Genomic DNA, 15,669 nt, shown 5'->3' with positions numbered 1-15,669 from the left:
GCACCATTGTTGTTCAATATAGCACTGGACGAAGTGATAAGGCAGTGGAGAGCAATAAATGAGGAAATGGGAATACCAAAGACCCATGTGGGGCACAAAAAGGGCAAACGGGCTCAAGAGGACTGCCTAGCCTTTGCAAACAACATAGCAATAGTAAATGAGACGGAAGAAGACACAAAGACACAACTCGACAACTTAAGTAAGGTAGCCAGGAAGGTGGAACTGAGGGTCGCCTATAACAACACAAAGACATTGAATACTACTGCAGGCTGAGAAACACCGGGAGGCACTATGTAAATGATGGACAAATTTAAAGACCTGGGAGAATTTATAACAGGAGCAAGGGAAGAATAACAGAGAGGATAAAGAAGATGAGGTCAGCCTTCTGCATGACGAGAGATATATACAATAAAAAGAATATCCACAGAGGCAAAGATAAGCCACTACAAGGCAATGGTGAGGAATGTAGTATCATATGCTGCTGAGATGATGACACTAGGACGAAAAAAGAGGTGGAGAGAGGTGGATGCAAAGACCTAACGAAGAGTTTTACCGGAACATGAGAACAATATCTGGGGAAATCAGACTCAAAAGGGCAAAGTTTGCTGGACATTTAGTTAGAATGAGTATGGACAGAATGATGATGAGAGTGTGGGAAACAATGGGGAGGACGAGTGGGTTGCTGAACTTCGGAAGGACTGGTTGCAATTGGGGCTCTAGGTTGAAGGAAAGGAAAATTGGAGGAACAAATACACACCATCCAATATGCCAGAGATCAACAACAGAGAAGATTTCAGGAAAAAGATTAGTGTGTCACCAGTGGAACCAACAGGTTCTGGGCGAAGAGGAGGGAAATGCAGTCCACAAAGGGGCTACCCGTGTTCCTACAGAGGTGTTAACGCAAGAAGAAAAAGAAGAGTAATGACAAGGTTTCAATTTTTACAGTAGTGACATATTTTCAAAACAAGATCAGAAGTGTTGCAGTTATAAGTGATGACACAGGACGTGACTCAGTACATGCTTTTCTAGCAATGTGCAAAATTCTTCAACTGCAAGCAGGGATCATCATTATTTCTGGTGGTGCTCATAGTCATTTTAAAAATCGTTACCAGCTGTTTGAATCGAGTAAGTTGCTTGTGGCATACAGTGCTGCTGGACAGGGGAGTGGGCCTTGTGGTGCTGTAAGAGGCCAGCTGAAGCACCATGCTACAAAACAATCTTTCCAGACCAAATACAGCTGCAATTTAGAATGCTGAGGATTTTACGTGAGTCGTGAAATCCTACACTTCCAAAGCCCTCATTCATTTGTCCAAAGTGGAAATTGAAGGATTCCATGAGCAGAAAAAAGTTCCTAACAAACCACTCATGTGAAAGGAATTCAGAAGACATATTTTTGGACTCAAATTGATGGGTGAACTCACTGCATGCACTTTAAAGAGCAAAGAAGAAGAAATTTCATTCATTCAGCCAACACCTCAGAAACAACAGGACAATATTCAGATGCATAACTCACAATGTTTTGAAGATTGGAAGTGTTCCAGTTCCTATTGGTTCAACAGAAAGGCATCACTCTACACCAAAGGGAGATACTGAAGCAGTGGAACACATTTTTAGTTCATTGATTGGCTAATTTCAGTACGAAACAGAGTGCATAGAAGTTGTATAAATTGAAACCTTTAAGTCTCTGGACCTTTCACATACATTTTGGAACCATTTAAAATGCTTTAAAAATGAGTCTCTTACTCATTTTTCAGAACTAAAATTATGTTAAATAAGACTAGGTTTTGATTTTTATGAGCCTGTTGTGTGATAATGTGGTACTAAAACAGGTTTTGAGTGTGACAAAAATTTCAATTATTCATAAAATCTGTTCAACCTATAAGTGGAAGCCCTCCTTTTCAGGGTATATTGAACTACATGGTACTAATAATAATAATTTTTAAAAAAATTTAGTGGATTGGCATTTTTGAAAAAAAAAAATGTTTTTCCATAAATTATAAAAAAGTTTAGAACTTTGGCAGGTAAGTCCAAATGGAGGATTTCTTTGTAATCACAAAGCAATTATCTTTCAAATAAAAAAAACAACAAAATTTCACATCTTCAAAATTGTATGCATAGCATCATCTTTGGAGGGATGTATCCCTGAGCAGAAATTTTTTTGGAGGGGAAAAAAGTGTTTCTTACTTAGCCCTTCATTTTAACATATGCTAAATTCATTAACATGTGAGACTATGAAGGTGGGATTTATTCCTAGCCTACCTGAACTGATATGGACTATGCACGATTTACTATATTGAAAGAGCTCCACTCTGCAATGTTAGCATTTGGCTCTTCACATGTCAGATACTTACTTGAGGAAAAAAATAGACTTATATTTCAATATGAATTGCATCTTCCTTGGGAGGGGGGGGGGGTTATAAAATAAAAAGATAGAGAGTATTGTGACTGTCCTCACAAGAAGGCACCTTTTGTTTCCAGTATTGCTAATTTAGAAGATTCTACTACTTCTTCCTAATTCTCGTAACTCATCATTTACTGATTTGCAGAGCAGTGCCAGTTCAGTTCACCAGTTTGTCCCAAATATTTCTGCAAGGAACACATGAATTCATGCAACTGACTGTGTAATTATGCTATGTTTGACATCTGAACGTTTCTTAGGGGCGTGCATCCTTGGTTTGCCACTCTTTTGACTAATTTCATCACACATCTTAAGGCACCTGACTATAATGACACACTGAGAAATGACTGGCGCCATGCTTTTCACAGTGCAATGCACTTGATGTGACAATACAGTGGGAACTGGCAGTGCCAGGCTTCCAATGGTGTATTGGTGACGAGAGGAGCCCAGCTCGTTATCTGTCAACTGAACCAATTTAAATAAAGCTATATAGGGTAGTTAACATTACAAAGCTAAAACTTCATTCATGAGAGTGAAATATGATGGATACATATCCCATGGAGTCTACGGTAGCAGTATTACCATAGTAAATATTGACCTATAACAGTTTACAAATTCTGATAAAAAGGTGCAAGGAAGTACTAGTTTTTTTAGGCTTTCATAAATAATATCCTATTCACATTTACAGCCTGGGAACCATGAAATGTATCAGTTCTGCCAAAAGCTTCCAACACAAATAAATCCAGTTCTCATATCGTACGCTACAATACAACAGTGCAAAAATACTTTTAAAAAATTGTCTGTGAAAAATTATAAACACAATGTATGAACTAAACTACAACCATGAATCCTCAAATGTGGATATACAAAAAGTTTGGGCACAAATGCATTTACATATATCAAAGCTATTCCTCAGTTACAATAAAAACTAGAAAATCAGGAGATAAAATAATAATCCTCACAAGACAAAATTCTTAATACTGCTGATAGACAAATATAAGTACACAAACTATCCTACTTTTCAGAATCATTACTTGCCTCCCAAGGAAGGACAGAGGAATACGTTGAAAAAGGTTAAAAAGCAAGGGCAGGTCCTATGACCCCAGGATTAGAGGGACCCACCTGTACTGAGGACAGTAGTAGACAGATTTCTCCTCCTAAAATTCAGTGATGCCCAGCAATTCTGTCAAAACTTTATAGTTTTCTCACATTGATTTTCCTTTTGACACAATCAAGTAAAATAAAAGTCCATTGTTACATCAGTTTTGTACTTTTCTGCTATATTTTCACTCAAATTTCACACATCAATACATAAGACTCATTTTCCAGTCTCATTCTTTCAAAGGTTACATCAGAAAAGTTGCATCCTTCAGTCATAATTTAATAAATATTGTGTGCACTCATACAATACACCACTAATGTACCCCAAATCACCTCAGCATATTCCAATTAAAAAGAATTTTCACGTACAGCAATAATTTCAAAATTATTTTCTAATTATCTGCACAAAATAAAAATTGTGCTAATGTGATCATTTACAAAATTACTTCCTGTAAGTAATTATATTCAGATTGGCCGATTTTAAAAGAAATCATTACTGCTGTCACAAAATAACAACCTTTACAATTAACTGTAACTAATGTGACAAATAATAGTGCTTGTATGCCACAAATTCTAAAACAGAAGGATACTTGCAGTCAGTTATGACAAGTGCTTGAAACAAAGCTCATAAATTCTCAAATATTACGCTGTACAATCAGACAAAGTGCTTTGATTGCTGTCATATAAGCTGTCTTGCATTCTGCTAAGAAAATACATGTTGATAACTGCACAGCTTTGTATCTTTCCCATACAACCAATATTCATGTAAATGTACGCTGAGTTTTTTGGAGTAATTATGCAATAAGTAAAGTATGAGAATTGCACAAATACGAGATGAAACTGATTAATAAAACTATCACAACACCAATTAAATAATACACCACAATGATCATCAGAAAATAAAAGAATGTGAACAACTATCTTGATAAGCTATTAGCTCAAACTCAACGAGTTCATGACAATCTTTACATAATGCAAACAGTGCAGATTTAGAGGAGCACTTATTAATTTCAGTGTAAAGTAGACAGCAAATCAAGACAGTGTTACAGTCATGCAAATAACTCCATGATCAGGTAAAGTCTTCTTTTCTCCTACTGGTCGTCATCTTCAATTGAAACATTACCACTGTCATTGATTATTTCCTGAAAGAACAAATATTTAAAATGTAGCCAATGTTTTAATCTGAGTTGTAGATAACAAACTTTCTCACAAGGAAGATGCACAATTATAATATTTAATCTAGTGCAGTGTTACTAGAGGCCACAATTAAATCGTGTGGACATCTTAACTGCATTACAAGTATTTCACAGGGGGGAGAGAGACAGGGAGGGAGGGAGACAGGGGGGAGAGAGGGAGACGGGGGGAGGGAGGGAGACGGGGGGGAGAGAGAGAGACGGGGGGGAGGGAGACAGGGGGAGGGGGGGAGACGGGGGGAGAGAGAGAGAGACGGGGGGAGGGGGGAGGGGGGGGAGACGGGGGGAGAGAGAGAGAGACGGGGGGAGGGGGAGGGGGGGAGACGGGGGGAGAGAGAGAGAGACGGGGGGAGGGGGAGGGGGGAGACGGGGGGAGAGAGAGAGACGGGGGGAGGGGGAGGGGGGAGACGGGGGGAGGGAGACGGGGGGAGGGGGGAGACGGGGGGAGGGGGGAGACGGGGGGAGGGGGGAGACGGGGGGAGGGGGGAGACGGGGGGAGAGAGAGACGGGGGGAGAGAGAGACGGGGGGAGAGAGAGACGGGGGGAGAGAGAGACGGGGGGAGAGAGAGACGGGGGGAGAGAGAGACGGGGGGAGAGAGAGACGGGGGGAGAGAGAGACGGGGGGAGAGAGAGACGGGGGGAGAGAGAGACGGGGGGAGAGAGAGACGGGGAGACGGGGGGAGAGAGAGACGGGGGGAGAGAGAGACGGGGGGAGAGAGAGACGGGGAGACGGGGGGAGAGAGAGACGGGGGGAGGGGGGGGAGGGGGGAGGGGGGAGACGGGGGGAGGGGGGGGAGGGGGGAGACGGGGGGAGACAGGGGGGAGGGTGGAGACAGGGGGGAGGGTGGAGACAGGGGGGAGGGTGGAGACAGGGGGGAGGGTGGAGACAGGGGGGAGGGTGGAGACAGGGGGGAGGGTGGAGACAGGGGGGAGGGTGGAGACAGGGGGGAGGGTGGAGACAGGGGGGAGGGGGGAGACAGGGGGGAGGGTGGAGACAGGGGGGAGGGTGGAGACAGGGGGGAGGGTGGAGACAGGGGGGAGGGTGGAGACAGGGGGGAGGGTGGAGACAGGGGGGAGGGTGGAGACAGGGGGGAGGGTGGAGACAGGGGGGAGGGTGGAGACAGGGGGGAGGGTGGAGACAGGGGGGAGGGTGGAGACAGGGGGGAGGGTGGAGACAGGGGGGAGGGTGGAGACAGGGGGGAGGGTGGAGACAGGGGGGAGGGTGGAGACAGGGGGGAGGGGGGAGACAGGGGGGAGGGGGGAGACAGGGGGGAGGGGGGAGACAGGGGGGAGGGGGGAGACAGGGGGGAGGGGGGAGACAGGGGGGAGGGGGGAGACAGGGGGGAGGGGGGAGACAGGGGGGAGGGGGGAGACAGGGGGGAGGGGGGAGACAGGGGGGAGGGGGGAGACAGGGGGGAGGGGGGAGACAGGGGGGAGGGGGGAGACAGGGGGGAGGGGGGAGACAGGGGGGAGGGGGGAGACAGGGGGGAGGGGGGAGACAGGGGGGAGGGGGGAGACAGGGGGGAGGGGGGAGACAGGGGGGAGGGGGGAGACAGGGGGGAGGGGGGAGACAGGGGGGAGGGGGGAGACAGGGGGGAGGGGGGAGACAGGGGGGAGGGGGGAGACAGGGGGGAGGGGGGAGACAGGGGGGAGGGGGGAGACAGGGGGGAGGGGGGAGACAGGGGGGAGGGGGGAGACAGGGGGGAGGGGGGAGACAGGGGGGAGGGGGGAGACAGGGGGGAGGGGGGAGACAGGGGGGAGGGGGGAGACAGGGGGGAGGGGGGAGACAGGGGGGAGGGGGGAGACAGGGGGGAGGGGGGAGACAGGGGGGAGGGGGGAGACAGGGGGGAGGGGGGAGACAGGGGGGAGGGGGGAGACAGGGGGGAGGGGGGAGACAGGGGGGAGGGGGGAGACAGGGGGGAGGGGGGAGACAGGGGGGAGGGGGGAGACAGGGGGGAGGGGGGAGACAGGGGGGAGGGGGGAGACAGGGGGGAGGGGGGAGACAGGGGGGAGGGGGGAGACAGGGGGGAGGGGGGAGACAGGGGGGAGGGGGGAGACAGGGGGGAGGGGGGGAGACAGGGGGGAGGGGGGGAGACAGGGGGGAGGGGGGAGACAGGGGGGAGGGGGGAGACAGGGGGGAGGGGGGAGACAGGGGGGAGGGGGGGAGACAGGGGGGAGGGGGGGAGACAGGGGGGAGGGGGGGAGACAGGGGGGAGGGGGGAGACAGGGGGGAGGGGGGAGACAGGGGGAGGGGGGAGACAGGGGGGAGGGGGGAGACAGGGGGGAGGGGGGAGACAGGGGGTAGGGGGGAGACAGGGGGTAGGGGGGAGACAGGGGGTAGGGGGGAGACAGGGGGTAGGGGGGAGACAGGGGGTAGGGGGGAGACAGGGGGTAGGGGGGAGACAGGGGGTAGGGGGGAGACAGGGGGTAGGGGGGAGACAGGGGGTAGGGGGGAGACAGGGGGTAGGGGGGAGACAGGGGGGAGGGGGGAGACAGGGGGGTAGGGGGGAGACAGGGGGGGAGGGGGGAGACAGGGGGGGAGGGGGGAGACAGGGGGGAGGGGGGAGACAGGGGGGGAGGGGGGAGACAGGGGGGAGGGGGGAGACAGGGGGGGAGGGGGGAGACAGGGGGGGAGGGGGGAGACAGGGGGGAGGGGGGAGACAGGGGGGAGGGGGGAGACAGGGGGGGAGGGGGGAGACAGGGGGGGAGGGGGGAGACAGGGGGGGAGGGGGGAGACAGGGGGGAGGGGGGAGACAGGGGGGAGGGGGGAGACAGGGGGGAGGGGGGAGACAGGGGGGATGGGGGAGACAGGGGGGAGGGGGGAGACAGGGGGGAGGGGGGAGACAGGGGGGAGGGGGGAGACAGGGGGGAGGGGGGAGACAGGGGGGAGGGGGGAGACAGGGGGGAGGGGGGAGACAGGGGGGAGGGAGACAGGGGGGAGGGAGACAGGGGGGGAGAGAGACAGGGGGGGAGAGAGACAGGGGGGGAGAGAGACAGGGGGGGAGAGAGACAGGGGGGGAGAGAGACAGGGGGGGAGAGAGACAGGGGGGAGAGAGACAGGGGGGGAGAGAGACGGGGGGGGGAGAGACGGGGGGGGGGAGAGACGGGGGGGGGGGAGAGACGGGGGGGGGGAGAGACAGGGGGGGGAGAGACAGGGGGGGAGAGACAGGGGGGGAGAGACAGGGGGGGAGAGACAGGGGGGGAGAGACAGGGGGGGAGAGACAGGGGGGAGAGACAGGGGGGGAGAGACAGGGGGGGAGAGACAGGGGGGGAGAGACAGGGGGGGAGAGACAGGGGGGAGAGACAGGGGGGGAGAGACAGGGGGGGAGAGACAGGGGGGGAGAGACAGGGGGGGAGAGACAGGGGGGGGAGAGACAGGGGGGGAGAGACAGGGGGGAGAGAGACAGGGGGGAGAGAGACAGGGGGGGGAGAGACAGGGGGGGAGAGACAGGGGGGAGAGAGACAGGGGGGAGAGAGACAGGGGGGGAGAGACAGGGGGGGAGAGACAGGGGGGAGAGACAGGGGGGAGAGACAGGGGGGAGAGACAGGGGGGAGAGACAGGGGGGAGAGACAGGGGGGAGAGACAGGGGGGAGAGACAGGGGGGAGAGACAGGGGGGAGAGACAGGGGGGAGAGACAGGGGGGAGAGACAGGGGGGAGAGACAGGGGGGAGAGACAGGGGGGAGAGACAGGGGGGAGAGACAGGGGGGAGAGACAGGGGGGAGAGACAGGGGGGAGAGACAGGGGGGAGAGACAGGGGGGAGAGACAGGGGGGAGAGACAGGGGGGAGAGACAGGGGGGAGAGACAGGGGGGAGAGACAGGGGGGAGAGACAGGGGGGAGAGACAGGGGGGAGAGACAGGGGGGAGAGACAGGGGGGAGAGACAGGGGGGAGAGACAGGGGGGAGAGACAGGGGGGAGAGACAGGGGGGAGAGACAGGGGGGAGAGACAGGGGGGAGAGACAGGGGGGAGAGACAGGGGGGAGAGACAGGGGGGAGAGACAGGGGGGAGAGACAGGGGGGAGAGACAGGGGGGAGAGACAGGGGGGAGAGACAGGGGGGAGAGACAGGGGGGAGAGACAGGGGGGAGAGACAGGGGGGAGAGACAGGGGGAGAGACAGGGGGGAGAGACAGGGGGGAGAGACAGGGGGGAGAGACAGGGGGGAGAGACAGGGGGGAGAGACAGGGGGGAGAGACAGGGGGGAGAGACAGGGGGGAGAGACAGGGGGGAGAGACAGGGGGAGAGAGAGGGGGGAGAGACAGGGGGGAGAGACAGGGGGGAGAGACAGGGGGGAGAGACAGGGGGGAGAGACAGGGGGGAGAGACAGGGGGGAGAGACAGGGGGGAGAGACAGGGGGGAGAGACAGGGGGGAGAGACAGGGGGGAGAGACAGGGGGGAGAGACAGGGGGGAGAGACAGGGGGGAGAGACAATATCTCCTCATTAGTTATGTGATCTACCCATCTAATCTTCAGCATCCTTCTGTAGCACCACATTTCAAAAGCTTCTATTCTCTTCTTGTCCAAACTAGTTATTGTCCATGTTTCACTTCCATACATGTCTACACTCCATACAAGTACTTTCAGAAATGACTTCCTGACACTGAAATCTATACTCGATGTTAACAAATTTCTGTTCTTCAGAAACGCTTTCCTTGCCATTGCCAGTCTACATTTTATATCCTCTCTACTTCAACCATCATCAGTTACTTTACTCCCCACATAGCAAAACTCCTTTACTACTTTAAGTGTCTCATTTCCTAATCTAATTCCCGCAGCATCACCCGATTTAATTGGACTACATTCCATTATCCTCGTTTTGCTTTTGTTGATGTTCATCTTATATCCTCCTTTCAAGACACTGTCCATTCCGTTCAACTGCTCTTCCAAGTCCTTTGCTGTCTCTGACAGAATTACAATGTCATCGGCGAACCTCAAAGTTTTTATTTCTTCTCCACGAATTTTAATACCTACTCCAAATTTTTCTTTTGTTTCCTTTACTGCTTGCTCAATATACAGATTGAATAACATCGGGGAGAGGCTACAACCCTGTCTCACTCCTTTCCCAACCACTACTTCCCTTTCATGTCCCTCGACTCTTATAACTGCCATCTGGTTTCTGTACAATTGTAAATAGCCTTACGCTCCCTGTATTTTATCCCTGCCACCTTTAGAATTTGAAAGAGAGTATTCCAGTCAACATTGTCAAAAGCTTTCTCTAAGTCTACAAATGCTAGAAACATAGGTTTGCCTTTTCTTAATCTTTCTTCTAAGATAAGTCGAAAGGTTAGTATTGCCTCACGTGTTCCAACATTTCTGCGGAATCCAAACTGATCTTCCGCAAGGTCCGCTTCTACCAGTTTTTCCATTCGTCTGTAAAGAATTCGTGTTAGTATTTTGCAGCTGTGACTTATTAAACTAACAGTTCGGTAATTTTCACATCTGTCAACACCTGCTTTCTTTGGGATCGGAATTATATTCTTCTTGAAGTCTGAGGGTATTTTGCCTGTCTCATAAATCTTGCTCACCAGATGGTAGAGTTTTGTCATGACCGGCTCTCCCAAGGCCGTCAGTGGTTCTAATGGAATGTTGTCTACTCCCGGGGCCTTGTTTCGACTCAGGTCTTTCAGTGTTCTGTAAAACTCTTCCCGCAGTATTGTATCTCCCATTTCATCTTCATCTGCATCCTCTTCCATTTCCAGTATTTCCCTTGTATAAACCTTCTATATACTCCTTCCACCTTTCCGCCTTCCCTTCTTTGCTTAGAACTGGATTTCCATCTGAGGTCTTGATATTCATACAAGTGGTTCTCTTTTCTCCAAAGGTCTCTTTAATTTTCCTGTAGGCAGTATCTATCTTACCCCTAGTGAGATAAGCTTCTACATCCTTACATTTGTCCTCTAGCCATCCCTGTTTAGCCATTTTGCACTTCCTGTCGATCTCATTTTTGAGACGTTTGTATTCCTTTTTGCCTGCTTCATTTACTGCATTTTTATATTTTCTCCTTTCATCAATTAAATTCAATATTTCTTCTGTTACCCAAGGATTTCTACTAGCCCTCGTCTTTTTAACTACTTGATCCTCTGCTGCCTTCACTACTTCATCCCTCAGAGCTACCCGTTCTTCTTCTACTGTATTTCTTTCCTCCATTCCTCTCAATTGTTCCCTTATGCTCTCCCTGTAACTCTCTACAACCTCTGGTTCTTTCAGTTCCTCCAGGTCCCATCTCCTTAAATTAGCACCTTTTTGTAGTTTCTTCAGTTTTAATCTACAGTTCATAACCAATAGATTGTGGTCAGAGTCCACATCTGCCCCTGGAAATGTCTTACAATTTAAAACCTGATTTTTAAATCTCTGTCTTACCATTATATAATCTATCTGATACCTTTTAGTATCTCCAGGATTCTTCCATGTATACAACCTCCTTTTATGATTCTTAAACCAAGTATTAGCTATGATTAAGTTATGCTCTGCGCAAAATTCTACCAGACAGCTTCCTCTTTCATTTTTTCCCCCCCAATCCATATTCACCTACTATGTTTCCTTCTCTCCCTTTTCCTACTGACGAATTCCAGTCACCCGTGACTTAAATTTTCATGTCCCTTCACTACCTGAATAATTTCTTTTATCTCATCATAGATTTCCTCAATTTCTTCATCATCTGCAGAGCTAGTTGGCAAATAAACTTGTACTACTGTAGTAGGCGTGGGCTTTGTGTCTATCTTGGCCACAATAATGCATTCACTATGCTGTTTGTAGTAGCTAACCCGCACTCCTATTTTCTTATTCATTATTAAACCTACTCCTGCATTACCCCTATTTCAATCTACATGACCTGACATAAAACGTGAAGCACCTTGAAGACACGATCGGGTATAAGTGTCATGTACATGTGCACACCACTAGCGACTATGTAAATTATTTAGAGTTGGAATTCTCTGTGACATCTAAAATGACCACCATAGTGCATTCATGTTGTTGATGTTTAGTATTATTATTATTATTATTATTATTATTATTATTATTATTATTATTATTTCTTTCTTATCTCAGACGTTATGTCTGGTCAAAAGTGGAAAGTGATGTGGACCTTGATCAAGTGTGACTTCCTTTTAACTGAATGGTATATGTTATATTGCATTTAGGAACTTTCGGGTAATTGAACATGTATCAATAATTATGGATTTCTATAGTTGTATATATATGTTTGGATGTAGCTGTATTGCATAGATGTACTGGTGGATATTGTGTGGTAGGACTTCTGTAGTTGATAGTGTAATTGGTATAATGTCAACTTTATCCTGATGCCATATATCCTTGACTTCCTCAGCCAGTTGGACGTATTTTTCAATTTTTTCTCCTGTTTTCTTTAGTATATTTGTTGTATTGGGTATGGATATTTCGATTAGTTGTGTTAATTTCTTCTTTTTATTGGTGAGTATGATGTCAGGTTTGTTATGTGGTGGTGTTTTATCTGTTATAATGGTTCTGTTCCAGTATAATTTGTATTCATCATTCTCCAGTACATTTTGTGGTGCATACTTTTATGTGGGAACGTGTTGTTTTATTAGTTTATGTTGCATGGTAAGTTTCTGATGTATTATTTTTGCTACGTTGTCATGTCTTCTGGGTTATTCTGTATTTGCTAGTATTGTACATCCGCTTGTGATGTGATCTACTGTTTCTATTTGTTGTTTGTAAAGTCTGCATTTATCTGTTGTGGTATTGGGATCTTTAATAATAAGCTTGCTGTAATATCTGGTGTTTATTGTTTGATCCTGTATTGCAATTATGAATCCTTCCATCTCACTGTATATATTGCCCTTTCTTAGCCATGTGTTGGATGTGTCTTGATCGATGTGTGGCTGTGTTAGATGATACGGGTGCTTGTCATGTAGTGTTTTCTTTTTCCAATTTACTTTCTTCGTATCTGTTGACGTTATGTGATCTAAAAGGTTGTAGAAGTGGTTATGAAATTGCAGTGGTGTAGCCGATGTATTTATATGAGTGATTGCTTTGTGTATTTTGCTAGTTTCTGCTCGTTCTAGAAAGAATTGTCTTAAATGTCTACCTGTCCATAATGTAGGTTTTTTATGTCGATTAATCCCCTTCCTCCTCCCTTTCTGCTTAACGTGAATCTTTCTGTTACTGAATGTATGTGATGTATTCTATATTTATGGCATTGTGATCGTGTAAGTGTATTGAGTGCTTCTGGGTCTGTGTTACTCCATTTCACTACTCCAAACGAGTAGGTCAATATTGGTATAGCAGAAGTATTTATAGCTTTTTTGTTTTGTTTTTTGCTGTCAATTCTGTTTTCAGTATTTTTGTAAGTCTTTGTCTATATTTTTCTTTTAGTTCTTCTTTAATAAAGGTAGTATCTACTCCTATTTTTTGTCTGTATCCTAAGCAAATGTGTGATTTTGTGTGGGTATGTTCCAGTAATATTGTTGTTATTGTTATTGTTATTGTTATTATATTATTATTATGCCTGGTAAGATATAAAAGGGGTGTGAATATCAGATGTTGAATAATAACTGAAGGACATGGAGATGTCGTGCGATAATGTGAGACAGCATTACCGTCACCTCACAGAGTTGGGTTGAAAGGTCCCTCACTGTGGATCTCCATTTGGCCGGTTGGTCACACCATCCAGACCTGTGGGCCATTCAGTAACAGTGTCCTGATGCTGGACTGCATGGGAACACGAGGGCAGACACACTCATAGTCGAGGTCTCATGTTTGATCACCATAAGGGAGGAATGCCATATTGTGCACCAAGCACATCCCCTCAAGATCTGCACTTGCCATCCAAGAAATGGACTCATCACAACATTGTTTTGGATAAGCACAGCTGTATTACTCCTGGTGCCATGGTTTGGGGAGCTACTGAATAAGACTTCAGGTCACAGCTGGTAGGAACTAGAGAAATTCTGATGGGACAACTGTACATCACGAACACCGGCATACTGCATTTTCTTGTGTGACGGTATTGCAATGTCATATTTCAACAGGACAACGCTCATTCACAATGGAACACGTTTCTATGAACTGTGTGAGGTGCTGAGGTGGTCATTTGATTAGTGAGATCTCTACATCTGACCTCAAAGAAAATGGGTGGGACAAACCAAACATCAACTCTGGAACAGAGCCAGTATCCCCGACATCAATGGTAAGTTATATATTTGTGGGCCAGCTTGCTTCCCTACAGTATATGACAGCCTTATGACGTGCTTCACAACTGAATCTGTGCAAGAATCCAGGCCAAATGCGTTAAAAAAAAATTGTGGTAATGTCTAATGGGACCAAAAAGCTGAGGTCATCAGTCCCTAAGGTTACACATACTTAATCTAACTTACACTAAGGACAACACACACACCCATGAACAAGAGAGACTCAAACTTCCAACAGGATGAGCTGTGCAAACTGTGACGAGATGCCTCAGACCGCACGGCTGAGGTCCAATATCAATCCAATAAACAAGCTTTTACTTCAAGTTTTTTGTAAATTTGATTCGATTTTGAAACTGATAAAATAACATCACATCCCATCTAAAACTTAAGTTTCATTTCATTTACTCTCCCATTTCTGTGTGTTTTACTCTTTTCCATGCAGTGTAGGAACCAAGACAGAATTTTAAGCACAAAAGACGAAAAATATCAGATTTAAAAAGGTGTAACACAGTGATGCAGTCCCTCGCTCTTTCTGTTCAATCTACACATCTAAGAAACAATTATGGAAATGAAAGAAAACTTCAGGAGTGGGGTTATAATATAAGGTAAGAGAATATCAATGACATGATTCACTGCTGATATTGATATCTCCCATGCAAGTGAGAAATAATTGCAGGACATCCTGAACTGAATGAAGCCTAATGAGCACAAACTGTGGCCTGAATGTAAAGTCATGGAAGACTACAGTAACGAGTACCAGCATATAAGCCATAAATTTAATATAAAAACTGACCACTAAGTAGTCAAAGTGAAGAAATTTTGCTTCTTTGGGAGTGAAATCACATGTTCTGACAAAGCAAACACATAAAAGGTGAACAGGCATAGGAAAATGATGCATCCCTGGCCAAAACAAGTCTACTAGTATTAAGCATAGGTCTTAACACAAGGAAGAAATCTCTGAGAACGTATGTTTGGAGGGCATGATTGGATAATAGTGAGTCAGGGACTATGGGAAAACCTAGAAAGAAGTGACCCAAAATATTTGAAATGTTAAAAAATAAGTATACTGATAAGGAATTAACTGCACATAAGGAATTCTCTACAGAACCGAAGAAAGAAACACATACGAAAGCACTGATAAGAAACGGGTGTAACATTACAGGACATATTGGGACACATTGAAGTATTCGATACTGTAGACTTTTACGGGATGTCGATACAGATATGCAAAATGTAAAGGGAAACTTTGGTGATGTTTAAATATTGTACTGTGTCAATATTAGGACATTTTGCACAGAAAGAACAAAAATAGAATTAATGTAAATATATATAAGTGTTAGTAACATATTTTCATTCAATTTAGTAATTATATTTCATTTTGTAAAAGAAAGACTCACTGTTTGCTGTAGCTCTGATTAATTGTATAAATTATCAGTTTTGAGCTAAATTATCTCGTATAATATGGACAACATACTTTTAAAAACTCACCAGCTAAAGAGAAAGTCTGTAAATGAACGTTTAATGCACACTTCTGGAACTTTCTATGGAGAAATTCTATATTATGATCGCAAAAATACGAAAACTTGTGAAAACTGTTTCATAACCTAATTTCGAAAGACGATTAGTATCAAGAAATATTGCTAAAAAGATTTATGTACGTTTTGAAACACGATTTAAATCATTTTACATATAAATAGTTGTTCTAAATCACTCAAGAAATATCCAGAATCAAATGTCAAGATATTTCTGGAAACGTCGGTACAAATCTGGTGAAGGTTATCCAGAAGCTGGTAGAAAAATGTTATAAA

The 15,669-nt window shown here is 46.8% G+C and overlaps 1 protein-coding gene across 1 annotated transcript in view; it reads right to left on the bottom strand.

Annotated features, from left to right (window-relative positions):
• Positions 1–3,657: 3,657 nt before the first annotated feature.
• The window catches only part of LOC126320326 (geminin), a 62,195-nt gene continuing 50,183 nt past the window's right edge, over positions 3,658–15,669 (bottom strand). The window contains exon 5 of the mRNA XM_049993799.1: positions 3,658–4,641. Within this exon, the coding sequence (XP_049849756.1) occupies positions 4,591–4,641 (51 nt within the window). The 3' untranslated portion in view covers positions 3,658–4,590. The remainder of the gene's footprint in view (positions 4,642–15,669) is intronic.

The sequence above is a fragment of the Schistocerca gregaria genome, chromosome 1, assembly GCF_023897955.1.
Source record: "Schistocerca gregaria isolate iqSchGreg1 chromosome 1, iqSchGreg1.2, whole genome shotgun sequence".
Lineage (NCBI taxonomy): Eukaryota > Metazoa > Arthropoda > Insecta > Orthoptera > Acrididae > Schistocerca > Schistocerca gregaria.
This window is presented reverse-complemented; position numbering and strand designations above follow the sequence as displayed.